We start from the raw sequence: 27,060 nt of genomic DNA on the forward strand, positions 1-27,060 counted from the left end.
TCTAGTAGAATGGTAGCAGTAGTAATAATATTGATGGTAGGAGTATTACTGTTACTAGTGCATACAGACAATAGTACTACTACTAGTAGTAGTAGTAGTACTAATATTGCCAGCAGTGTTAGTATTGGTCGTTCTAATAGTAGTAATACGACTGGTAGTAGTGATGCTGCAACTAGTGCTCGTAGTAGTGTTACTACTGCTGTTGCTATTATTACTAGTACTGTACTCATGCTTCTATTAGTAGTGGTTGTACTAGTATTACTAGTGGAGCTAGTAATGGTAACAATGCTATAATTACTGAAGGTGCTCCTATTGTGTCTACTAATAGAAGCACTACTACATCTGTTAGTAATACTATTGATTGTTCAGGATTAGTAGGCAAGTACACGTGTTTGTGTAAAGTCAACGAAAAGCAACATGTCCCTGTGCTGCTATAATGGGGTTGCAGACTGCATTCGCCTTCTCCTCTTATGTCACTTCCAAGTAGCTAAACACTGTAGAAAAACCATAGCAAGAAAAGGGGCACAGGCAAATATGAAAAATGGAAATGTTCTTTTTTTCCACTGAGAAATAGGGAGAATATAAAACATTAATAGTTAGGTACAGCATATATCTTATTTTTTTTAAAATCTGTATGTACCCTTCAAAATAATTCATTAGGAAATGACATGAATATACACGTATTGTCTTGCCAAAATGTCATCAGTCACACTGAGTCTGGGTCTCCCAGCCATTGGTTCATAACTACATTCCAGGGCATTGGTCACTTGAAAACAAATCTTTGTTCAGGGCCACACAAGTAAAAACAATACAATCACGAAATGGCCCCAAAGGGTGACAAGAAGACACCTCGACACCCACCATTCAAAATGATGCTTAATGATGATTAACTTTTTTTTTTTTAAATGTCCTGTTCAGAGTATCAGCTGGGCCCTTTAATGCAGTTTGCCCATACTGTATTTCTAGCTGGTAACCTGCCTACCTGGCTGGCATACACAACCTCATGGCAAGCAGCCTTTTGATACTATGTCCATTATTAATCTCTCGTGCCTTTTTGGGGTTGAAAACACATTTTCCCTGGAGATCTGTAAAGGATCTACTTAGTCTGAAGGTCATCCCTGTAAAAAACTGTAAATCCATCTATCAAGTTATACCGGATGACGTCATATTCCTGCGGCCCTGCATTAGTGATTCTGAAACCTACTCATGCCGTCAGAGGAAGGCAACCAGATCTGGTTCTGAAAGTCATATTTTGGTGTGGCATTAAAATTGTCATCTTTAACATGACTAAATATGCGTATAACCAATTAGCGAATAACACTTGTGTCACAGAAGGCAGGTGATAATGTTGCGTTTCTTTGCTAGTCAAGGCTCTCTGGTTGGGTATGAGAAATCAGATTGCAATACCTATCCTAAACCAATTTACTAACATGATCAAATCCCAGTTCGGAGGAAAATATGGCTGGTGTAAGTGCCTTCAAAAACAACCGCTAACCATCCTTTGCCTTTAGGAAGACATCAAGCAGTCTCTCAGTGGGCGGTCTCACATAGGTTTGCACTCAGGTCTGAGTCCCTCAGTTGCTCACTCACTGTTCCTGACTGGCTGATCTCCCTCAGTGTGTGCTTCAGCAGCTCAGCCACCGATGCCTTGAAGTGGACCCTGAACACCTTGCTGATCAGGACGTACAGGATCGGATTGAGGCAACTGTTGATGAATGCCAGGCTGGTGGCCAGGGGCATGCCAATCCGAACCAGGTGATGGAAGCGGTCGCTGTGATGAAGGGCCAGCTCCAAAATGCTGAAGATGTGGTAAGGGGTCCAGCAGATAAAGAAAGCTATCACGACAGCAAAGACTGTCCAGAAGAACTTGCCAGGTGTCACAACAGACCCCTTCCTCACCTTGATGGCCATGGAGGCATAGCAAAGGATCATGGTCACCAAGGGGAACAGGTAGCCACAGAGCAGCCGCATCCAGCTCAGGATCGTGTGCGTTCTCATAATGATGTCTCTGTCGTGGTGGAAGTTGTTGTAGCACACAATTGCATTGTTGCCCCTGGTTACTGTGTCCCTGAAGTACAAAGCTGGGCCAGCGATCACCGCCGAGGACATCCAGACCGCACCACTTAGAAAGAGGGAATTCCTAAGGGTCCTGTGCTTCTGTGAGAAAGTGGGGTGAACCAGGTGGATCCAGCGGTCTAGGCTGATAACTGTCAAAAAGAAGACACTGGCAAACATGTTCAACAAGGCCACGAAGGAGTTCAATTTGCAGAGCAATTGGCCGAAGCACCAGTGGAAGTCGAGGGCCACGTATGTAATGTGCAGGGGCAGGAAGAGTACAAAGATTAGGTCTGCAATGGCAAGGTTGAGGAACCAGAGCGTGCTGACCGTTTTCTCCCACTTGAAGCCTGTAAACCAGATAACAAGGGCATTTCCAGGCACGCCGAGAAAGAATGCCACACTGTACAATACGATGGAAACCAGATGCAGAGCATGAGGCGAGGCTGAACTTTGAGGTTCTTCTTCCCACTCATACTCATAATCATAAAAGTAGGAATCATTTTCAAACTCTATGTAGGAGTGGTTCACAATTAGTCCTAGTTCGGCCATTTTGATTGATTTCCGGAAGAAATCTGAAAGTGAGAAAAACAACATGGATTTAGAAAACAATCAACAGAAACTGTACCTTTGCAGATAGACTTTCATGTTTCTGATAGTGGAGTGTTTTGATGTAATATGGCTCCAGAGAGTTCAGGCCGCACCTCCACATGGAGTAAACCTTTGCACACAGAAACATTATTGTGATCAGTTTCGACATAGTACAACCATAGTGCCAAAAGAGGAGCATTGAGTATATACCTACGTTGGTAGTTCTTTAATGATTCTCTGGGATAGGACGTGTGCTTTTGGGGGCCAGAGGAACCCACCAGGTAAGCAGTGCAATCTCTGGAGGTGGTAAATGGGAATGAACCCAGAGTTCACTCACCCTTCCCAACCCTCACCAGCAAGGAGCCATGAAACTCCTTCGATAAGTTCTCTTTTTTTCGGGACACTTCTAAGATGTATTATTTAGGCAGCAAGAATGGGTCCTCTACACCAGACCCCAGGTTGGTACAGTATTTACGAGGATGCACAATATCCTCAAAGACTATGCAAGAATAACTTTTTAAAAGATATAACGAGTGTAGTGGACTCACTGGTCCTTAAGAATACAATTCACAAGCCCACATGCATGGTGGGAGAAGTTCTCACTGGGAATCCTAAATGCTCAGGAGCTGTGCGAGCAATCGTGGACAGGGATGCAGGAAGATAGCCTGGGGCAGCGGACATAGAAGAGCAAAAAGTGTAGATCCACACTGCTTGTAGAGAGTTATAACAAGGGCAATGCTCATACACAGATCCGTAAACTGGCCTGCAGAACTTCCTGTCATGTTTTCTGCTTCCACCTGATTCCAATATGGCAGTTGGCATCCTTACCCAGCCAGCAGAATGAGGAGCAATTAAACCATGGGAGATGTGACGAATCATGGGATTCAGTCACTTCTCCCCAAGGGAAAGCCTTTCCTTGTGAGGCTAGGGAAGTGATCCCGCTATGTGATATTCCCTCTAGGTGTTGCGGCAAGTGGGACCTCACAGGGATGACTCCCCCTTAAGGACCTGGACTCCCGTTCCCAAAATCCCTCACTCTTGGACCAACAGTAACGTTACAAATTCAGAAAGGCCCAGCAGACCAAGCCACTGTTGATTATTGTGCCATAGGATCCAAAATCCAACCTGAAGAAATACTGTGTAAGACTAGCATGAAGAAGAAGTGTGAGCAAGTAATACTGATCACTCGGCGGGTAGAAATACTGTGACAAGGAGGAATGAGCAAGTAATGGAGAGCGCTCAACTGGAAGAGAAAAAGGACTATAATCCTCCGCTGGGGAGGGCCCAGCAGTTTATCATAAAAAGGAAAGAGGGACCATTATCAGTGAGAAGTTAACCCCGGGAGTTTCAAACCTGCGTTGTTGTGGAAGCTGATCGAGACCGGGAGGTCCTTTGTGTTGAGGAAGCAACCAGGTAGCGTGCAAGGGAACCACCAGGCGATCTGAAGGCAGAGGAGAGCAGCGGAAGGAAACCCCAAAGAAGAGAGCCAGTCATGAGTGGTGCATGACCCAGGAGAGGGGGACTGTGCAGTCTGGAAACTATGCTTAGACCACTGCGATGCAGGCACCATTGAGCCACGGAAAAGAAGCAGAGAGAGTCTGAGAGAAAACAGAAGCTGTCTTGACTGAACAAAGAGAAATCCTTATTCTGCAAGCAGGCCCAGTGACGCCAACCCGTGGAATGAATGATGACGGGGATGGTGCGAGATTTGGGAGGGAAAATGAGTATAATGAGTACCAGAATCATACTTGTCACAGTAGCTTCGATGTAAGAAAGTCAAGCACAGAACATTATTGGCACAATCATCACGGGACTCGTATTACTCATCCCAGTGATACGAGACAGAACCGAGAGAGTGAGAATCATGCAGGACTCATCCTACTCATCCCAGTAATACCAAAATTAAAAGAGAGTGATAATCAATACCCAAATCATCTTCCTTGTCTCAGTAATATAAGCAGTGACATAGAGAGTAAGACTAATTATTGGATCAGAAATAACCAAGAGAAGGAGAATCATTACATAACTCGTCTCAGTAATGCACAAAGTGGCCAACAGAATAAGACCAACGAATGGGTCTATCGTATTGGGCCCAGTGAGAGAACTAGTGAACCAGAAAAGGAGAATTCTGACATAGAATATCTTACTCATGAGTTGTTAATGAACCATAGGAAGACAGAGAGCTGGAACAACATAAAACAGGTTTGATTTCCCCGGTGATGCTAGAGAGAGACTTTCAGAGACACTTGAGAAACTCAAAGAACCAGAACACCGAAGAAGAGGACTTTACAAAGTCAAGAGAAAGGGGAAGCAGGGAGTTGGAAAAGTCCCCTAAAGGAACTGAAGGAGTGGATACAGCACATAGCCAAAAACGATCTAAGAATGTTATATTTCGGCTAGGGAAGCCTTTTCAGGAGCAGGGAGTCATTCTCCTGGGCGTCAGTTCTTTTATCTTGGTGGAAAGGTCAACACAACTTAGTTTTGAATGGAGGACCGCCTATATGCTTTGGACTTTGCAACAGATGACTAGCACCCTAATTAGCATTGTTAGGCAGGGAAATCCACAGTTTAGGGACAGTGAGGCCTCTTACTTATCATTTTAATAAAACATCTGTAAGAATGCCAAAAACGACTCTGTCTCCTCCTTCTGACCTCCCACAGGGAAAAGAGACAAACAAGAGATCCAAAACAGAAAAGTGTGATGACAAGCAGAGGCGGTGCTGGGGGAGGGGGCTTAGGGGGCTATAGCCCCGGGTCTTTTGGTTGTAGCCCTGGAAAGAATATCAGGGGCTACAACTAAAAGGCTAGCTAGCCCCAAGTCCTGACAGCAGCGTAGCCCCGGATCTTTTCCAGACCCAGCAACACCCTGATGACAAGGGAAGAGGAAACGACTGGAGCAGATGGGCCCCCACGAAGCACTGGCCTATCAGGAGACCTAGAATTAAGGGCAAAAGGGATCAGCCAACCCCATGCATTATTGAAACACTCAAACCTGTTGAAACAATATATATATCTATATATATATATATATATATAATATATACTATCGTACAAAGCTGATAGATCTTGCTATATGAGAATCCATGGGATCGTTTTTTCAAAGGAGTTAGATATTTCTTCCCTCATAAAGAGGAGTGTGGTTTCTGTGCTTCTTAGAGGTCTGTACCCTGTTTGACTGTCATGGAGTACTTTGCTGAGTTTCGTCATTAAAAGCTATGTTAGTATTATTCTAAGCTAAAGGGGGTGAGGGAGGCTTCCTGAGAAGGGGAGTGATGGAGGCTTCAATGAATGATCAGGGTATTGAACCAGATGTGATGGAAGCATTACAGATATTGGCCATGGCCTGTGCTAGGATTCTTATGAACTCCTTAAGGAAGGTTTCTCATCAGGCTTCAGTTTGAGTCTTCATTGTTTTAACCAGCTGTGCGATGTCATCATGTGAGCACTGCTTGAAGCATGACAGGAGGGAGAAGGGTTTAGGGTATTGGGTGTTTAGATTATTTTTGGGTGTTAGCTGTCTGCAGATAGTTGTCTGAATGTTGTCATTTGTGTTTGTAAAGACCTTGGCCAGTTTGTCTGTTAGTTCTTGAGAATATGCGAGCATGGAGATAATCTGGCCAGGCACTCTTATTTCTCTGAATATTTTGAAAACGTTTAGGAACGGTTCACAAATGTTTGAAATCTGAATGTGACTTTGTCCTTGATGGACTGGGTACATTTCCATTTGATTTCTAGGTTTCAAGGGATTACTTTTTTAATGTTAAGATCACTTTCAAAACATCTTTTGGCCCATTTGTGGGGTTGAATTATTTCTTGGTCAATTAGGTCAGGATGACAAAGGTGCAAGATATGTCCTGGTTGAACGCCTTCATTAAAGGGTTAGGATCAGAAGCAGGAATGCTGGATACAAATTAGGAATTAAAGGTTTCTTGGAAGTTGAAATTGTTCACTTATATCCTGGGTCTGAAAAGGGCTAGAGGAGTCACAATATCTTTGGATGGTTGAGTTTTAGATTGGTGTGTCCATGAGCTCAGGATTAGTTAGAGGTCACCGGGGGAGGACTGACAACTTTTGCCCTGGCAGGCAAGTACAATTTTCTGGCCCATGGTGCAGTGGCTCAAGTCCACGATGCAGATGACTCAACTCCCAGAACAACTAAATGCAATGCCAACCTCTCACCCCACCTACACATACTCCAGTATGTATAGTAGACATACTGCCATTACTTACCTTTTATGCAACATATCATTCAGTTATGTTTGTGGTTTCTTAGCGACCCGGGCCCCAGGGAACCTCCACCACATACAAAACATAGTATAATTATTTCACCAGGATGGTATTTTCTAGTGAAAAGGGAAAGCTGGAATATGAACACAGGTTTCTTGTGTCCAAGTTTGCAATTGGACTGTAGCCTACATCTCCTGCCATCTCAGGAGTAGTAGGAGTGCAGGGAGAGGAGATGGGCAGAAGGGAGTGGGAGAGTAACATCAGAGGGTGAAGGTAGAGGATAGAGAGAGCATGTGAGAAACATTGGAGGGTCAGAAGAAGGAAGTATTAAGAGAAAAGGTGGGGTAGATGTGGAAGCAGGAGAGTAGCGGGCGGAAGGTAGAAGAGCAATGAGAAATATGGATAGCAAGATCGGCATGAGAGGAAAAAGAGTGGGGCTTGAGAAGGCACAGCCCTACCACAACAAGGATAGAGAAGGCCTAGTCTAGGAAGCCCCAGAGGCATACTGCATAAATAAGGCAATTGCCTTTAGGCCCTCATTTATAGTAAAGTCGAAACTTAATTAAGCTCTAACTAACCTAAGGAGTAAGGATGCCTAGGTTAGGGAGAAACCTAAATCTTCTGGACAAGACACTGAGGTACAGCCCTTAGTGTCCAGCCAATATTTTAATTAAAAAAACAGGTGAGCCATCTTTGGGATTTGACATGTTCTTTGGGCCATCCGTGTCTTGACCTGCCTTTTCAGATTTGTACCTCTGTCTCATTGACCCTATTTTCCTTACCCATCACTCTCGGGTGTCCTCCCTTTCCACCACATCCTCAATGCCCTTTCTCCCCTTCCTTAGTTAACTTTCAGACTTCCATTCCCCTTTTGCGCCATAGCTTAACTCAATACCCTTCCCTTACCTCGCTCGCACCTGCTTCCTTTGCCCAAATTGCTTATTCGCCAATTTCTTGCCGCTCACCACCTCGCGTTGGCCTGGCTCACATGTAAATAGTAGACCACCTTGATTTGCTATTCAGCCTGTGCCAGACCTGACAAGAAGCTATGGGTGGCGTCTTGCTGGTAAATATGGCTATGGAGTGTGCACTTGGACAATGCAGAGCAGAAGACGTCAAGTGGACTTTTGGCTTTTATTGATCGTCTAAAATGCACTTTCTTGGAAAATCCTCTACTTCTTTCAGTTCATGGAAACAGGGGGAACTGCAAGGGGCGTCTGTCTGGGATCTGGTAATGGAGAAGTACTAAGAGTGACCTATCATATTTATTAGTGTTTTAAAGGTGGCGTGTGTGTATGTGTGTCATTGTGTGTATGTTACGTTTGTGTGACTGTGATGATGTTTTTGAGTCTGTTTGTGACTGGGTAGAATATACGTGGAAGGAAGCATCTGTGTTCATTTGACTATGGATCTACATATGTGACTATGTTGATTTATATTTGTGTCTTTTGTCGGTTAGATAAGAGTGCTCTGGACCAGACAAAATTATGAAAATTTAGGGGGACATTCAGAGTTGGATTATAACGGTACAATCAGCGGCATATGGCAAATAATGCAGATTTTACTGTCTGCCCAATTCAGGGTTTGATCAAATATCATTTGGAGTATTCCATGAGAATACCAGCAGCAGCATTGTAGGCAGACTTTCCGCAGAAAATTGGCCTATTTTTACCTCCTCCTAGGTGGAGTTAAAAAAGACAAATTGGCCCCAATATTTGAAAACTTTAAGTGCAGGCGCTTAATTTCAATACAGTGAAAACAGTTTTTACAAAAGGCCATGGTAAGGGGGTGAAAAGATAGACATCTCTGATGCCTCCACTCTCAAACACAACCGTGTAATGCAAAAAAGGGTCAGAATGAACCCTTTTTGTGTATACAAAATATTACAGCAGTGGCATGAAACACTACTGCACATAATCCATTTCCACCTTCACGATGAAGGTGGAAATGGTTTGAAAAAATGTTTTCAAAAACACCTTTTTATGTTACCACTGCAAAGGTGGTATTTTAAAATACCTCAGAAGGTATTCCGAAAACACCACCTCTGCTGGTGGTAAACTCTGAATTGGACGGATTTTCAGAAATACCACTCGTGGAGGTGGTAACTTTCTCCAGTGGTATTTCATAAATAAATCTGCCCAACTCTGAGTGACATCCTTAGTTTTTAGAATACAAATAATGAATATCTGAAAGGTACATCTTTACGTGCGTGTTTCAACTGTGTCCAAAACGTGAGTACTACAAACAATCCAACAGCTGTTCTATAAGCACCATAAAGTAACATCCATGGGTGTTATTCAGGGTGCTATTAAACTATTTTTCTAAGGAACTGACCAGTGATCAAGAAATTCACTGGAGAATAGGGAAAGCTTTCCTGATGCTAACTCTAATAGGATATGGCAAGTCGGAGTCATGATAAGCTGCTGAGGATTGTAACAGACTAATAGTGTATGGGCCGCAGTGGTCTCAAAATTACCATTTAGGATCACTGACTCTCAATCAAATGCGTGCATTGCCACTGGGTGGTATGAACATGGCCCTGTGCCCAGGCTCTTCTCCCTCTCACTCACCCCCTGTGGAGGTGCCCAGGCCCCCCTGCAACATTGCTGAAATCAAGAACAATGTCTCACCCCATCTACACGCAAGCGGAGCAGGTCTTGCAGCGCTCAGTTCCTTCGAGGTAGGCTAGATTCTGAAGGATTTTACATTTTGCATCTCTGGCCCAGAGAGCAGGGGCATTTGCCCCCTTACTCCCCTTCCCAGCCCACACCTGGGTCAGACCATGTGACAGGGATGTTGTTAGCTATGGACAGAGAAGTATTTTAGGACATGATGAGGTCCAGTGGGTGTTTGTCCTGTGTGTGATGGCCAGGGGTGTTGCTAGGTCTGGGAAATACCCAGAGCTACGCTAATGTCGGAACTGTTGGGACTGGGGGCTAGCCAGTCTTTTGGTTGTAGTTCCTGAGATTCTATCCGGGGCTACAACCAAAAGACCAGGGGCTATAGGTCCCTTGGTGCCCCCTAGCAATGATATGATACGATGTGGCCTCTGGCGATGGCCTTAAACCAGCTAGCTACGTGTAGGTTACTCACAATCAATGTGAATTATTGGGCCTATTTATAGCTGATTGAATCCTGCTGAAAATGAATATCTGAGATGTCAGCGGGGCAGGTTTGCTAATGCCTGGTAAAGGATAGCCTTATGACCCGGCATCCTACCGACTATTGTGCATGTGAAGGACGGGTTGCTGTGGATACAGCATTTACATCTCTTGAGCAGCCGAAGTGGCACGAAGGAGCAGACGCCTGCATATTGTAGGTGTATTATCCTGAATGAAGGCAGATACACCACTTTCCTAGAGCACTTCCCCAACAAGGAAGATTTTGATTTCTTTCGCAATTCAGTAAAGTAGTGTGAGTGGTAATTTCAGGTGTGAGCGACTTGCATTTAAAGGTCAAGCCCACCATTCCTGGTGAGATTGATCCTGGCCGATATATACATGCTATACATTTGAAAAACAAGTTCCTGCTTCCCACTTTCTTCTAATACTCAAACATGGCACTGTAAGTTTGACCCTGCTAGTCACTAGCTAGCAGTGCAGCATCCTCTATGGTTTCTGACATGTGGTCCCTCTTTTTCAAATTCCAAAACAGTCCCACTTTGGCATTGTGGGCAATCTATGGCTTAAAACAACATTGTCCCAGAAAACCCAGAATACAAAGAGTTACAGTAGTCCAATCTTGAGTCGACTTATGTCCCCGCTATAGTTGGTTGACATCTTGCCTGAGGATGGGCATTCATTTCCAACATTGGTAAATAGATTTTTGAAAGCTTTTATAACGTGCATTTTAAGATGCAACTCTGCTCCCGCAAGAAGTTGGATTCCTCACAAACAGTTGAATCTTTAAACATGGAGTAATGCCCACCTAATTTTGATGCCAACAACGATAATTTCATGTGTGTCTGCATTATAAATGAAGCAGCAATCCTAACCCTACCGTAAGTGTCAAAAACGCTCCCCACCCTTTAATATCAAACAAATGGAATAGACGTATGTATTTGACAATGATTTAATCTTTTCACATTCAATGTGAGTGACCAATTCATTATGTTAAATCTTGGTTCTTTAGTCTTGACTGACCCATTGATTACATTCACATGTCCTTTATTCCATTATTTCTTGTTCCCATGGACCTTGGCACACAAACCAGAACGAACAATATGACCTCTGCTAGCTTTATACTTACATTTTATTTTGTTCACATTTTATTTAAGCATTTTCAATGTAACATCTGTCACAATACCAGGACAACCGCACCTACTCATACATCTGAGAAGAATTAGCACAACAAAACATAACATTGAGAAGGTACGCCAATAAACAGCTCGCCGCAACAGAAACTAAAACATGAATCTAGGTGTTGCGATACAGCGACTACCGCTTTTGAATGCACTTTTGGATTGCTATAGTTTGCTGTTTGGGTTGCAGTTCTGTGGCTTGTTACGGTAATACCCTACCGTCTATCCATCGGGATGTGATCTGTTGGCCAAATACCATCACACAGGTGACCACATGTCTTTATGCAGACTTATTGATGGGAGTAGATCGCTGTAAGGGTCCGCCTGTGTATTGCAGTACACCAAATCACTAAGATGCATTTCCCTTTCTGTGCAGGGCCCCTGTTCATAGAAATCCTGCATCTAGCCACGATGGGTTCCATGCCGTTTCATCGAGGGATTTTTTTGCGGTGGGTTATAACGCAGATTTTTGAATGAAAAAAACTCATAGAATTTTATTTATTTTATATTTTGGGGGGGTTCCCCCACCTCAATCCCCCATCCTCTTTATTTTTTTTGGTATTCTCAAAAACCCAAACACCAAATATTTATTTGACTGCCCCCACCCCCCAAAAAATGTAATGCAGGTTTTTCCTTAAAAAACTAGCAGTAAAAATCCCCGCAAAAAAAATCCTCTGATGAAAAGACGTCGTACCACACGAAGACATGTTTAGAATCCTGGTTATTATTGGGATTGCTCGCTGAAAAGGCCCATCAGCCACAGTTCCGAGGGTCCAATGGTAGGTCTATCTGAACCATTTCAGAGACAGTATTTTGCAGATGTTATTCCAGAAACTCTGCACATGCGTGCACCCCCTATCGACTGAATAAAGTCGGCTTGTTCACATTTTCATGGCTCTATGTCAGGGGTGCACAACTGATTTTGACAGAGGGCCGAAAGTACCTTACATGAGGGCTATAGTGGGCTGAAAAGTAAATGTGGGTGGGGCGGTAGGCGTGGCCTGGCAGGAGGCTTTTTCAACCCCCAATTTGTATTAAACACATGGAAAAAGAATATGTTTTTGAGGGGTAACGATTTTTATTTGCATTTCAAACTTACATTTTGTACTACACATTTTCCATTGTTATAATTTATTTCTATTTAGTTATTGTATATCGTCTTTTTAATTAAATTATATATATTTTATTGACCATTGATTGGACATTCCGTTATTTTGGACTGCTATAGTTTGCTGTTTGGGTTGCCCAAGAGGAGTATGGCCTTCGTTGAGTCAGGTTTCCTCAAAAAGCAAAGGATGTACATCTCCTAACTGTGCCTGTTTTTGCTTTATTATTGGGTTTACTATTGGAGTGCAACACTATGCCCCATGGCTCCCACCCCCAACCAAACACTATGCCCCATGGCTCCAACCCCCAACGAAACACTATGCCCCATGGCCCCCTCACCACCCCCAACCAAACACTATGCCCCATGGCTCCCTCAACCCCCAACCAAACACTATGCCCCATTGGCCCCTCACCCCCAACCAAACACTATGCCCCATTGCCCCCTCACCCCCAACCAAACACTATGCCCCATGGCCCCCTCACCCCCCCAACCAAATACTATGCCCCATGGCTCCCTCAACCCCCAACCAAACACTATGCCCCATGGCCCCCTCACCCCCAACCAAACACTATGCCCCATGGCCAGTGGTCGAAGCGGTCGGGAGCGGTGCTCCTCTACTTTTTAAAATGACCTTTTACAGCTCCTATACTTTTATTTTAAAAAGAAACCGTTCTGGAATGGTTTCGTTTTAATATAAAAGTGTAGGAAGAAGTTGAAACTTGTCCTTTCAGTGCACTGCACTGAACGTTTCCTTAAACAGCAGGTGCAAGTGTTTGGTGGTGTGTATTGTGTGTGGGAGGGGGTGTGGTGATGGGGTTTGTGGGGAGTGGGTTCAGGCCAGCAGGGAACGTAGATCCACTACTTCTTTTTGTACACTTCGACCACTGCCCATGGCCCCCTCAACCCCAACCAAACACTATGCCCCATTGCCCCCCTTACCCCCAACCAAACACTATGCCCCATGGCCCCCCTCACCCCCAACCAAACACTATGCCCCATGGCCCCCCCTCACCCCGAACCAAACACTATTCCCCATGGCTCCCACCCCAACCAAACACTATGCCCCATGGCCCCCCTCACCCGCAACCAAAACACTATGCCCCATGGCCCCCTCACCCCCAACCAAACACTGTGCCCCATGGCCCCCCTCACCCCCAACCAAACACTATGCCCCATGGCCCCCTCATCCCCAACCAAACACTATGCCCCATGCCCCCCTCACCCCCAACAACACTATGCCCCATGGCCCCCTCACCCCCAACAAAACACTATGCCCCATGGCCCCCTCACCCCCAACAAAACACTATGCCCCATGGCCCCCTCACCCCCAACCAAACACTATGCCCCATGGCCCCCTCACCCCCAACCAAACACTATGCCCCATGGCCCCCTCACCCCCAACCAAACACTATGCCCCATGGCCCCCTCACCCCCAACCAAACACTATGCCCCATGGCCCCCTCACCCCCAACCAAACACTATGCCCCATGGCCCCCTCACCCACAACCAAACACTATGCCCCATGGCTCCCACCCCCAACCAAACACTATGCCCCACAGCCCCCTCACCCCCAACCAAACACTATGCCCCATGGCCCCCTCACCCCCAACCAAACACTATGCCCCATGGCCCCCTCACCCCCAACCAAACACTATGCCCCATGGCCCCTCTCACCCCAACCAAACACCATGCCCCATGGCCCCCTCACCCCCAACCAAACACTATGCCCCATGGCCCCAACCCCCCCTCACCCAACACCCCCCTGCCACCCCCCACACCCCCCACCACCCTCTCACCCCTCATTCTCAACACATAGTAATTATATATTTATTTATTTATTCAATAATTAAATAAATAAAAATAGTATCATTTACTATGGGAGTGTCCCCCCCAACCCCCCTCACCCAACACCCCCTGCCACCCCCAAACCCCCCACCACCCTCACCCCTCATACTCAGTGTTATCTATTTATACAATAAATAGAAAATTTCGAAAAAATGTCGACATTATTGTTTTAAGGGTTAACGTCTCTAAACAGACTTCCAGATCTACAATCAAGCCCTCATGAATTGTACAAAGTTTTACCTGTGAGAACTACTGAATGATAGACAAAAATTCAAGCATTAGTATGTTCCAGGTTCACATTTGCAATATTCAGTGCGCCCTGAAGAAGGCGACTACTGGCTCGTTTTATTGAGCCAGATAGGTTGATTTCGCCGAAACTGTTATGATATTTGAAGATCATGTATGCACAGTAGGCACCCAGCACTTTTTTGCATTCGGCACCTTGCACTTTTTTGCATTCAGTACTTTATTCCTTATTAACAATTTGGTACTTAGCACTTGGTTACATTCAGCACTTTATCCAACTGTTAACTATTCGCTTTTTCCACAGCATTTCCACTATTTGAATGAAATTTAAAAATGAGACAGTGGTATTTTACCTTGAGTAATACGAGGTTATGAACTGTGGCAATCAAATTGCGATTGAATGGTGTAAAGCATTAGATTTGATAAGTACTTTATACTACAAATTAATTCATCTATTTTATTTTTTGTCGTGATGTTTGCATATTATGCTATTTTATAATGGTAATAAATTAAAAATGAAAACGTGAATATGTATGACTGGGCTTCCTTCTCTTTTTTGCCTCTAGTCTCCACAATTGAGTACTCAAATTAATATAGTACTCTTCCATGTGAAGGCTCGCTGGGATTTGAATTGTGAGAAACGATTCTCAAAAACATTTTGCAGTTCCTTCAGGACCTTCAGATGCCGATAACATCCTACATACTTGTCATGGGGCGAAACCTCTGCACATGCGGGGTAGTGTACCAGCTTCCCTTTCTCCAGTTGTGCTGTCAGATGCCTTAACTTTATTTCAAAGGCACAAACGGTCTCAAACAGATCCGATATGAGATTTTGGCTTCCAGGCAACTTTAAATTTAAATCATTGAAATGGCCTGTCACGTCAGTCAGAAAAGCAAAGTCAGCTACCCAGTCAATATCTTGCATGACAGAAGTGTCCATTCCCTTTTCATCAAGGAATGCTTTTATTTCGTGCCGTAAAGCAAAGAATCGCTTCAGCACATTGCCACGACTAAGCCATCGAATATCGGTGTGATATAGGACATCACCATAATCCGCCTTTATCTCTTCTAAACACGCCTGAAACAATTGGTGATTTAAAGAGCGTGCACGGACAAAATTAACCGTTTTCACAAAAAAAGTCCATCACTTCAGTGAATTTCAAATGTTTTGCACATAATGCCTCCTGGTGGATGATGCAGTGATAATTTTTTTAATGGACAGCCTTCTCGCCCAAGTGCCTTTTCAAGCAGCCAATAAACCCATTTTGCTCCCCAACCATGGCTGGCGTCCCATCAGTCGTCACGCCTACCAAAGCATCCCATGGCAAATTTAAATCATCAATGACTTTTTGAAAGCCATTAAAAATGTCAGCGCCAGTAGTCCTGCCATGCAAAGATACCAGGGAAGCCAGTTCCTGAAATACTTTGCATTGATTATCGACCCCCCGAATGAAAATTAAGAGTTGGTCTGTGTCACTTGCATCTGTGCTCTCATCAAGGGCAGAAGCTGAAAAGAACTTGACATCCTTATACCGCATTTTCAGTTGGCTGTAACAATTGTCAGCCATGTCTACAATACGCCGCTGGATACTCATACGTGAAAGGGGAACATTTGTAAAAGCATCTTTTTTTTCTTTACACACTGCCTCGCAAATCTCCATCAGGCAGTCTTTAACGAAATCCCCATCTGTGAAAGGACGTGCTGACCTTGCAATAAGCTCTGCAACCTTATAACTCGCAAAGGTGGCACATTCAGATTCTTTTTTTTTTTCTGGACAAAAACACCCTGTTGCTTAGTCAGCTGTGATTTTAGCTCCCCAGCTTTCTTAATTCTAGCTTCCCCCTGCAAATCCTTATATTGTGAATGTTTTGTTTCACAATGGTGGCGGATATTATATTCCTTGGGGACTGCTATGCGTTCGAGACAAATGAGAAACGAGTACACATTAGGTTTGGACTCGATAAAAAAAAACTTCTCAGTCCACTCATCCTTAAATTGACGGTGCTCCTGGTCAATCTTTCTTTTTTTTTTTTACTGCACTGAACATTGGCAGGGACATCTTGGATAAAGATACAAACTCCACTGTTATGCTCCCACTACGACGGTCCAAGTCTAGAGTATATACAAATTATATAATTTTTTGAGAATCCTAGAAGCGACAAAAGAACAAGATCAGATAAAGAACATATCCTTGCCAGCATACCTTTTCATGCACTTATTGATAGATACTTTCAGGAATAGCGGGCTGCATAGCATATCAAACTGCTATGTTTGAGATTAAGGTGGAAATTGAGGACATTCTTTAAAAAAAATATAACATTTCAAAGCACAAGCTGTTCCCAAATTATGAGCTTTTGAAAGGAATTATCACAGGATGACCAATTACTTAAGTGAACATACAAAGAAACTGATCTCAGTTTCTTCCTGGCCATGGCAAAACTGACAGGAGCTCTACCATATTGCGCCAGAGAAATAGGTTCTTCTGGGAGTACTACCAGTTTGAATATTGCAAGCCATTTCCTTCCATGAAATCTGGATCGAATAACTCAAACTGTCCACTTGAATGTATGATTCGTAGTGTGCAGCAAGTGTCCTTTTGCAGTTAAGCTTGCCCTCAAAGAGCAGTTACCTTCTCTAATCCATTTCATTGTGCATCTATCCCCCTGAACAATGCTTGATGGGGTTGTAGAAAGGTAACAATTACCCACACTCAATGGGTCTCAAACGCTTGATCGAGGTTTAGTTGCAACGCCTTGCAGAATGTGAGGCTGGAAGGTTTGTGAACGAGCACTGTGAGGGGGAGTAACACAGTATGAAACTGAGCTTAATGCACATAGATCTCTATATGTTTATATGTTTTTCAGTTTTATTAGATGCAAATAAAATGAGTGGATCGGAGCAGCATACAAATATAGTAATATAGGACTTATAACAATAATAATGCCATCAAATTACATAATGTATACAGTTTAAAGCAGTCACAACGAAAACAAGCTAGTAGGTGTGGCTTTGTAAATGTAGAAGGTGAGATGTTTCAGTAAAGTTCCCAGAGGTCAAATAAGCATTGGCAAAGTCAACAGGTTTCTTTTTTGTGTAGGCAGGGGATAGCCATTTCTCAGGCACTACCACAATTTTACCTGGCAGTAGCATGCCAACCGCTGTTAAATGGTGTGACTATCTGGGTATATGATGGCAGTTTCTAGCAAATGCCTGTCTAATGCTTATTCACAAGCCAAACAGCCCTCTTCTCCCATCCAGATTTACAATCGAATTGGAATGAAATATATCTTTCACTTGTATTTTCTGCTATGGATGTGTACCATGTTTGAGGCCCTTACATTTGGAATTGTGAGACATTTCTGAATGTGTGGACTTCCTTCGTGTTCCAATACACTTTTGGAGCCCATTCTCAATCAGGCACAAACCCGAACCCCCCTCCCCCCAACTCCAAACCCCCAACCCCCCAAATCAGCACACTCTCAAACATGCACCCATACAGACCCGAACCCCCACCCCCCAAATCAGCACACAAACTCTCAAGCATGCACCCATACAGACCTGAACCCCCACCCCCCAAATCAGCACACAAACTCTCAAGCATGCACCCATACAGACCCAAACCCCCCACCCCCCAACTCAGCACACACTCTCAAGCATGCACCCATACAGACCCAAAACACCCACCCCCAACTCAGCACACACACTCTCAAGCATGCACTCATACAGACCAGAACCCCCCACACCCCAAATCAGCACACTCTCAAACATGCACCCATACAGACCCGAAACCCCACCCCCCAAATCAGCACACAAACTTTCAAGCATGCACCCATACAGACCGAAACCCCCCACGCCCCAACTCAGCACACACACTCTCAAGCATGCACCTATACAGACCAGAACCCCCCACCCCCAAATCAGCACACTCTCAAACAAGCACCCATAGAGACCCGAACCCCCCCACCACCCGGAATCAGCACACTCTCAAGCATGCACCCATATAGACCCAAACCCCCCACCCCCCATCTCAGCAGACACACTCTTAAGCATGCACCCATACAGACCAGAACCCCACCCCCCAAATCAGCACACTCTCAAACATGCACCCATACAGACCCGAACCCCCAACCCCCAAATCAGCACACTCTCAAACAAGCACCCATTCAGGCCCAAACCCCCCACCCCCAACTCAGCACACACACTCTCAAGCATGCAACCATATAGACCAGAACCCCCCACCCCCCAAATCATCATACAAACTAGCAAGCATGCACACATACAGACCCTGCATCTCAACATACTTACACTCCAAACCAAACATTCATACACACCCAACACCCCCCACCCCCGCATCTCAACATACACAAAAAAAACATTCAAAACCAAACATTCATACACATCCGACACCACCCTGACCCCGGCATCTCAACATGCACAAAAGAAACATTCAAAACCAAACACTCATACACATCGGACACCCCCCCCCCCAACCCCGCATCTCAACATACACAAAAACAACTTTCAAAACCAAACATTCATACATATCCGACACCCCCCCACCCTCGCATCTCAACATACACAACACAAACATTCAAAACCAAACATTCATACACACCCGACATCCCCCCACCCCTGCATCTCAACATACACAACACAAACATTCAAAACCAAACATTCATACACATCCGACACCCCAACCCCGCATCTCAACATACACAACACAAACATTCAAAACCAAACATTCATACACACCCGACACCCCCCATCCCTGCATCTCGACATACACAAAAAAACATTCAAAACCAAACATTCATACACATCGGACACCCCCCCACCCCCACATCTCAACATACACAAAAAAACATTCAAAACCAAACATTCATACTCACCCAACACCCCCCCTCGAACCCCCGCATCTCAACATACACAAAAAAACATTCAAAAACAAACATTCATACACACCCGACAACCCCCCACACCCCAACATACACAACACAAACATACAGCAAAACAGACCCGACACACAAACACAAACAGACCACTTACCGGAGACGTGCTGGAAGGCAGGAAGGCAGGCAAGCTGGAACGCTGGAACGCTGGCGAGGTAACTGGAATCGTACTACGGCTGGCATGGTCCAAGGCTGAAATGCCTTCCGGCATCAAGCCTTATGGACCACGCCAGCTGTAGTGCTGGCCCTCCATTGGTGCAGCACACACGCACTACGTGGCTCGTAGGAGCGATGTGGTGCGTGTGTGCTGAGCCAATGAGGGCCAGTGTTTTGTCCGGCCCGGAAGACCTTCCTAATGGAGGGCGGCCGATGCTGCTTGCGGGCTGCCCTCCATTAGGAAAGTCTTGTGCCTCGCGGGCTGGACAAAACAGCATGGCGGGCCGCAACTGGTCCGCGGGCCGTATGTTGTGCACCCATGCTCTGTCATTCCATCGGCAGTTTTTTTTTTCGCTGAGTTTTTTGCACCCAATTTTGGGCCAAAATAATGCATCACATTTTTAAAAAAATATATGGGTTGCCCTCCTGAATCCCCCTTTCCCAGTTATTTACTACCTTTTCCCCCACACTTCCCTATCCGGTATCCAGTTAAAAAGTCAAAAATATTTGGGCGAATGCAAAAATGGCGAAAAAAAAATGTCAAATATATATATATATATTTTTTATTTATTTGTATGTTTTTTGGGGGTTTAGCTAGTAGAAATGTATTGTAAATAAAAGAAAAAAAAAAACATAAAAAAACTAAAAAAAACACATTCGACATTTCTTTTTTCGACATTTCTTTTTTCGACATTTTGTTTTCGACATTTTGTTTTCGACATTTTTTTTTTCCACATTTTTGCATTCGACATATTCACTATAAACCCCCCTATCCATTACATCCCTTTACCCAACCACCCATATTTTTCATTGACTTTTTTGGCCAAAAATAGCAGCAAAAAACTCCATAAAAACACCTGCCGATGAATGAACGTCGTACCCATTTTCATACAGCACATTCATCAATGCAGAAGGTAAGAAGGAGGGCACCTTTTGAGGTGTGTAATACATTTGCTGCAGTCATTTGATAGGTAACATTCTATGTCGGAAGGTGGATTGCCATCTTATTATTGCTTTCTGTCTATGCTGAATGTCTTGCCCTTGTTTCTATGGTATCGTTTAGATACACAAGGCCTGATTCATAGAGCGTTTTTCAATGGGATTGCACCATAATACAAGGCTTCTGTGAATCTCAGCCCCAAGATGTCTTAAGTCAGTGGTCGTAACTCCATATTGAAGAAGTTCAGAGACTTGCGGTTCACCAGGAGATATGGGGATATGTTCTTTTAATGTGTATCTCAGTCTGTGATACAGGAATATTGTTAAACTATTCACAGTACATGTTCTACATAATTGATCAAATATAACAAAGGAACCAGATGTCTAGTTTATCAATACCCAATATCGCAAAGTGTATCAGAAATTGTTTTTCGAAGGCGAAGGGAAGGCTAGGCATATTAAAATGTAGTAAAGGGGAATAGTTCAAAACAATCTTAGCATATTTGTTCTCCATACCAATTGCTAGCCATGTTATGTTGTATGCCTTGTTTGTAATTCTCTTGCAGGTATCTTTCTTTTACCCAAAAGCTGTGCTCTAATTGACCACAGGTGGATGATTACTTTTTTGACATACAGGTGCAGGAATTTGCTCTGGCCAACATACCACTGTACTGCATATTGTATTTGTGCGGTACATTGATACATTTCCATGCCAGGTAGTGACGCCTCACTTGAATCATGTGGCAGTGGCAGTATATCAAAGGATTACCGAGGGATTCTCTCCAACCATATCGGTCTAAATAACTTTTTTGACCCATGCAAGGTATGCTTTCAGGACAGCAATCAGAACATTCTAATAAATATGCAACAGTTTCAGGAGGAATACTATTTGGACATGTGTTATTCCGTCAATAAAGGATATTGTAAGTGAATCCACCTTATTACTTTCCCCCGCCAACATTTCAAATGGTTTAATGAAATTTTCAGCACACAAGGCTCGCACATTCAAAGAAACGACACCTACGTATCGAATGTCTTCCTCTTGCCATACAAACCCTAGGTTTTCACCTGCTCTTCTTATACAGGAAGTAAGGGTCATTAATTCAGATTTTGACCAATTGATCTTTAGCCCAGGCACATTACCATAAAGGTGTGTATGGGCCTCATCACGGGTTCGGTGGTATTCCGGCACACGTTCTGCTCAGTGGAAATAGCATTACTGCCGGGTTGTGCGGCAGTATTAGGGCTGCATCACAAACTGGCATGAACACGCATGCCACTCCGGTGGTAATGCTAATACTGCCCGGCAGAAACTGTGGTGAAATAAGGCTCACCACCGGAATATCGGCGCGAATAGCGCTACCGCCGCCATCCCCAGCACTTTTAACGGAAAGTGTGTCAATACCGGAACGGGAAGCACGGCAGCGGCCATCTTGAAAAACTCAATCCAACCAAAATCTCCCACTTCCTGCAGCTATCTGGACCTGAAAGACAGCTAAAATGACACAGGAGAGGACCTGAGGCAAGGTGCCTGAAAATCATCTACGGAAACCCAAGTTCAGTGAGAGAGAACTGGTGGCCCACTGCGAGGAACTGTATGGCAGCAGGCATAGAAAAACATTAGGCCACGCATGCCATCAGCCAGAAGGTGACTGCGGTATCCAGCGTACTCTGTGATGGCGAGGACTGTAGAAAGCACTGGAATTACCTCAGGGTCAGGGTGCGTGGACTCCTGTCCTAACACCACCAGGAGTACCTAGCAACTGGAGATGATACTGTTGATCCATTAGTCCTGACTGCCTGGGAAGAGAAGTGCAGCATGGTCCTTGACATGGAGGGCATTGAGAGAGTCAGGGGGCGCGGAGGTGGGTGCCAGTGCCCAGGAGGCATGAGGTGAGTCAACCACCCCCCCAAGCGTAAGTCCATGCACAAATGTCAGCCTTGCACACATCGCCCCAGTGGATAGGGACACATGTCAGCAGACGCAGCAGCTGGGCAGGCCAATCAGGGTGAATTGATGGGTGCCACATCAGCCACCCTCCACAGCAGCCATGGGGCAGGGCACCAAGGGCAACCCCTGAGCATTACAGTAGTGTGAAGGGGCGGCACGTTACCTATCCAAGTCCCATGCACACCACACTCCTGCTGGTGCACCCTGTGCCACTGGATTGTGGTGCATGAGCAACCACAACACTGTGCAGCAGTCATACCAACATGTTGCAGGCACAGTTGGCCTGCCGCATGTTGGTATGGCAGACGAGCCGCATGGAAGTACATGTCCCCCTACACCAACATGGGCGCAGCTAGCCAATCACTGTACACCACCGTGAGACACTGCTGGCTGCATACCAGCACCCCACAGAGCCATGGCAGTGCCATAGACGAAGCCACCACACCCACAAGGTGTGTCACCAGGGAAGGGGGTGTGGGGGCATTAAGGACCACAAGCATGCAGGCTATACATCAGCTGCTCCACCATGGACACCCTGCCCTCCCCACACACAGGCCAAAGGCCACCTGGACATGTGTCTCACACACACATTGCTGCAACCAGCCCCACAGTGCTGTGCCCACATGCAATGTCCCCGCCAACCATGCCCATCTATGATATGGCATTTGTAACGCCCCTATACACAAGTGTTTCAAGGCGCGACGAGGCAGGGGGGGGAACAGGGGGAGACAGACAACGATCCTACTAGGCCAGGTGTCATTCAGATTGCGCAAGTGCAAGGGTAGAGGGGAAGGGAAAAGTGCAGGGGGAAAGGGAGGGGGAAAGTGCAGAACAGGGTTAGTAGAATACAAGATAAATAATATGGGCCAGCTGGTGGAAAGTGCAAGGTAAGTGCAGACAAGTGCTAGGAGGAGGGGCTGTAGGGATACAGAGAACAATCCCACAGTGCAGGGGTTGCCAGGGAGGGGGTGCAGGGAAGAGTGGCTAGGCCAAGGAGCGAGATCGGAGAGTGGCCCAGTTGCAGGTTCAGTGCAGTTTCAGTGGATTTTAGCAGGGGATAGGGGGAGAGAAAGCGGAGGCAAAGAGGAAGGTTTTGAGGTGCTTCCGGAACCGGAGATGGTTCTCCTCAAGTTTCAGGGAGACAGGAAGGCTGTTCCAGAGGGAGGCCCTGCTGCGGCGAAAGATCTACCCCCAACTCGTTGCTTGGAGAAGCGGCTGACCCTGAGGGAGTTGGAGGCAGATGAGCGAGGTGCTCGAGAAGGAAGATTTTTAGGAAGAGAGAGTTGAAGGTATTTTGGCCCAAGGCCCCAGAAAGCCTTGTGGACAAAGCAGAGGGTTTTGAACTTAATCCTCGCAGCCACTGGGAGCCAGTTTAGTGATTTCAGTCCTGGAGAGATACAGTCCATGGGCTTGAGGCCAAGGACAAGTCTCGCAGTCCTGTTCTGGATGAGTTGAAAAGGACGGAGAGTAGAGGCGGGCAGATTTAGATAGAGGCTGTTGCAGTAGTCCAGCTTCGAGAGAACCAGGGCTCTAGAGACGGTGAGCTTGTGGGAGAAGGAGAGGAAAGTAAGGATACCTCTGAGGAGGTGAAGCTGGTAGTGTGCCTTCTTAGAGACGTCAGATATGTGAGGAGAGAAAGAGAGTGTGGAGTCGAAGATAACCCCAAGGTTTTTTGCCTTGCAGGTAGGAGCAGGAAGAGGGGCAAGAGAGGCCGGCCAGAGAGCTGCAGGGAAGGAGGGAGTGGGTGTACCGATGAGTAGAATCTCAGTCTTACTGGCATTAAGGCAGAGGTCGTTGGCGGCACACCATTCCTGGATAGCAATAAGACAGTCAGCGATGAGGGAAGGGGAAGAGGAGGCCGGGGGTAGCCTAAAGATGAGCTGGGTATCATCCGCATAGCACTGAAAGTTGGGGTAGAGAGCGGCGATGCGGTATCTGGCAAGAAGTGCCAGATACTGGTTGAAAAGCCAGGGGGAGAGGTTAGATCCCTGGGGGACACCACAGGTAGAGAAAAAGATGTCAGAGAGGAAGGACCCCAATTGGACCTGGGAGGGTCGATTGGATAGGAAAGAGGTCAGCCATGCCAGAGCCTGACCAGTGATACCCAGGTTATCACGGAGACGGTTGAGCAGGATGGTATGGTTGACAGTATCAAAGGCAGAGGAGAGATCAAGCAGAATGAGAACACATGGGGTGTTAGAGTCAAGGTTCAAGAGCAGGTCCTCACGGATGTTCAGGAGAGCGGTTTCCATGCTTCTGGCAGCTCTGAAGCCAGACTGATGGTCATGAAGACTACCAACAGATTCAGCATGTAGATTAAGCTGGGAGATGGCCAGTTTCTCCAGGAGCTTGCCCAGGAAGAGAGTGATAGAGATTGGGCGATAGTTAGCCGGGCAGGAGAGGTCGGAGGAGGGTTTGTTAAGAAGGGGGTGCACAAGGGAGTGCTTGAGAGGGGATGGGAAGACTCCAGAGGCAAAGTAGTGATTGCAGAAGTCAGCCAGGGCAGGATCGAAGGAGTCGATGTGGTCCTTGATAGTTTTTAGAGGAACAGGGGTGGACCTGTTTTGACGAGACTTTCATAGATCGGACTTGTCTCGAAACCTCGTCAGCAGAAAAAAGGGGAAAGGCAGAGAAGGAGGGAGGAGGGGTGGCTGCAGAAGGGCCAGAGGAAGAGCAGGGAACAGAGGGGGGAGGTGATAGGAGAGTGAGGACAGGATGTCCTGAGTTTTGAGATGAAGTGAGAGGCCAGTGCCGTGCAGCGGGCCTGGGAGGGGACAAGAGAGGTAGAGACTGCAGCAGGGTTGGCCAGCTCCTTGCAGATTTTAAAGAGTTCGGCCGAATTGTTAGATGCTGCAGAGATGCGGGCTTGGATAGGGCTCTCTTCTTGGTGAGAATGGAGAGCCGGTATTGCCTTTGGAGCAGGCGGCAGGCCAATTCGTCAGAGGATGAACGTGAAGCACGCCATTTCCTCTCTGCCACGCTGAACTTTTGAAGCGTTTAAGGGTGACAAGATCTGAGTCATACCAGGAGTTGCATTTGGCTTTGGGCTCCGGCGGATTCTCATGACAGGGGCAAGGATATCAAGAGTATCAGTTATAGCAGAGTGTAAAGTGGAGAGGGCTGTGTCAGGGAGGGAGTCAGCCGAAGGGGGGGGGCGAAGAGATCAGAGCATCAAGAGTGTGCCCTGCAGAATGAGTTGGCCCAGACGGGAGAATAGAGAGTGAGAGAGAGTCGCAGAGGTCGCGAAAGAGTCCGGAGGGAGGACAGGAGGCATCCAGGTGGATGTTGAAGTCTCCAAGAAAGGAGTTGAGTGGTAGAGGACAGGAGTGAGGAGGAGAGGTCCGCCCACTCGGAGAGGAAGGAGGAAATTTGACCAGGTGGCCAATAGATAGTAGCCACGGTAAGGGAATGGCCAGGAGAGAGAGAGAGTCGGCAGACAAGGCATTCAAAAGAGGAGTAGGTCTGCGTAAGAATGACAATGGCAGGAATCCACTCAGGGAAGATAAGGGCCACACCCCCCCAGCACGGTTGGGCCTGGGCACGGAGAGGATCTTGTAACCATCAGGTAGGAGTGTGTCAAAGCTGGTGACAGAGCTGGCCATGAACCATGTCTCAGTGAGACCGAGGATGTCAAGGTCCAGTTCCTCAAGAAGGTGACAGAAGAATGTTTGACGGCAGAGCGAGAGTTAAGAGTGGCAATGAGGAGAGGGTTGCCATCCTTGAAGGACTTCTGGGGAGGGGTACAGATCAGAGGTACGCCCTGCGGAGGTGAGGAAGGAGCCAGAGGGGCAGCAGGGTGGGAGGTTGGAGGCAAGGTAGCCGAGGACAGAGGAGGGGGGACAGCAGGAGAGGAAAGGAAGTTGATGAGGCACGGGAAGCGTCTATCAAAGAGGTGGAGGTTGGCCTGAGGGCCTTGGAGCAGGACGGTCTCATTACCGTAGACATTAATGATGGCTTTAGAGGAGTGGAAGGGGGCCAAGAAGACATCCCAACGGGTGCCACCATTAATGGAAAAGAGGAGAAAGGAGAGAGCACCGAGACCATATGAAGGGTCCATAGGTCAGGAGAAGGCACGAAAAAGAGAATGTCAGTAAGAGTTTCCTTGGAGGAGGCACTAGTATAGGTGTCAGCGATAGGGAGGCCTGGGTTGGAGACCAGGATGTCCTTTTTAAACTTTTTCCTACCAGATTTAGTGAGGAGAGCAGGATAGTCAATGGAGAAGCAGTTAGAGAAGATAGGCGAGATAGAGAGCACCATGGAATAAGGAGGGATTGGTCGGGGGAAGACAGATGAGAGCAAGCGGACAGGAGTGACAGGCAAGCCCTAGTTTACCACATTTCAGAACCACAGTAACACACAGTAAATGGGTATTTAGGTACCCAGTGGAGAGGCCACCTAAGTTTGAGAGTCCTGCGAGGGGGAGAAAAAGCCCTAATTTACCACAATTTCAGAACAACAGTAACACACAGTAATGCATATTTCGGTACCAGTGGAGAGGCCACCTAAGTTTGAGAGTCCTGCGAGGGGGAGAAAAAGCCCTAATTTTGACACAGATTTCGGAAAACAGCAAAGAGTAGATGTGAAAGAAGTGAAGAGGGGGAGGAGGGTGGGCTGGGAGAGCAGGGGAGCAAATAAGGGGTGGCAGAACGGCGCCTGGCGTCCCCTGCGGACACCTGCAGACACACAGGGAGC

The 27,060-nt window shown here is 46.1% G+C and overlaps 1 protein-coding gene across 5 annotated transcripts in view; it reads right to left on the minus strand.

Moving 5' to 3' along the window:
- Window positions 1-537: 537 nt before the first annotated feature.
- Window positions 538-27,060, minus strand: part of CMKLR2 (chemerin chemokine-like receptor 2) — a 211,181-nt gene continuing 184,658 nt past the window's right edge. For all 5 annotated transcript variants that reach the window (XM_069615572.1, XM_069615569.1, XM_069615568.1 and 2 more), the window contains one exon: window positions 538-2,630. In XM_069615572.1, the coding sequence (XP_069471673.1) occupies window positions 1,531-2,607 (1,077 nt within the window). In that variant the 5' untranslated portion in view covers window positions 2,608-2,630 and the 3' untranslated portion in view covers window positions 538-1,530. The remainder of the gene's footprint in view (window positions 2,631-27,060) is intronic.

Source organism: Ambystoma mexicanum, chromosome 9, assembly GCF_040938575.1.
Source record: "Ambystoma mexicanum isolate Mex_15411 chromosome 9, UKY_AmexF1_1, whole genome shotgun sequence".
NCBI lineage: Eukaryota > Metazoa > Chordata > Amphibia > Caudata > Ambystomatidae > Ambystoma > Ambystoma mexicanum.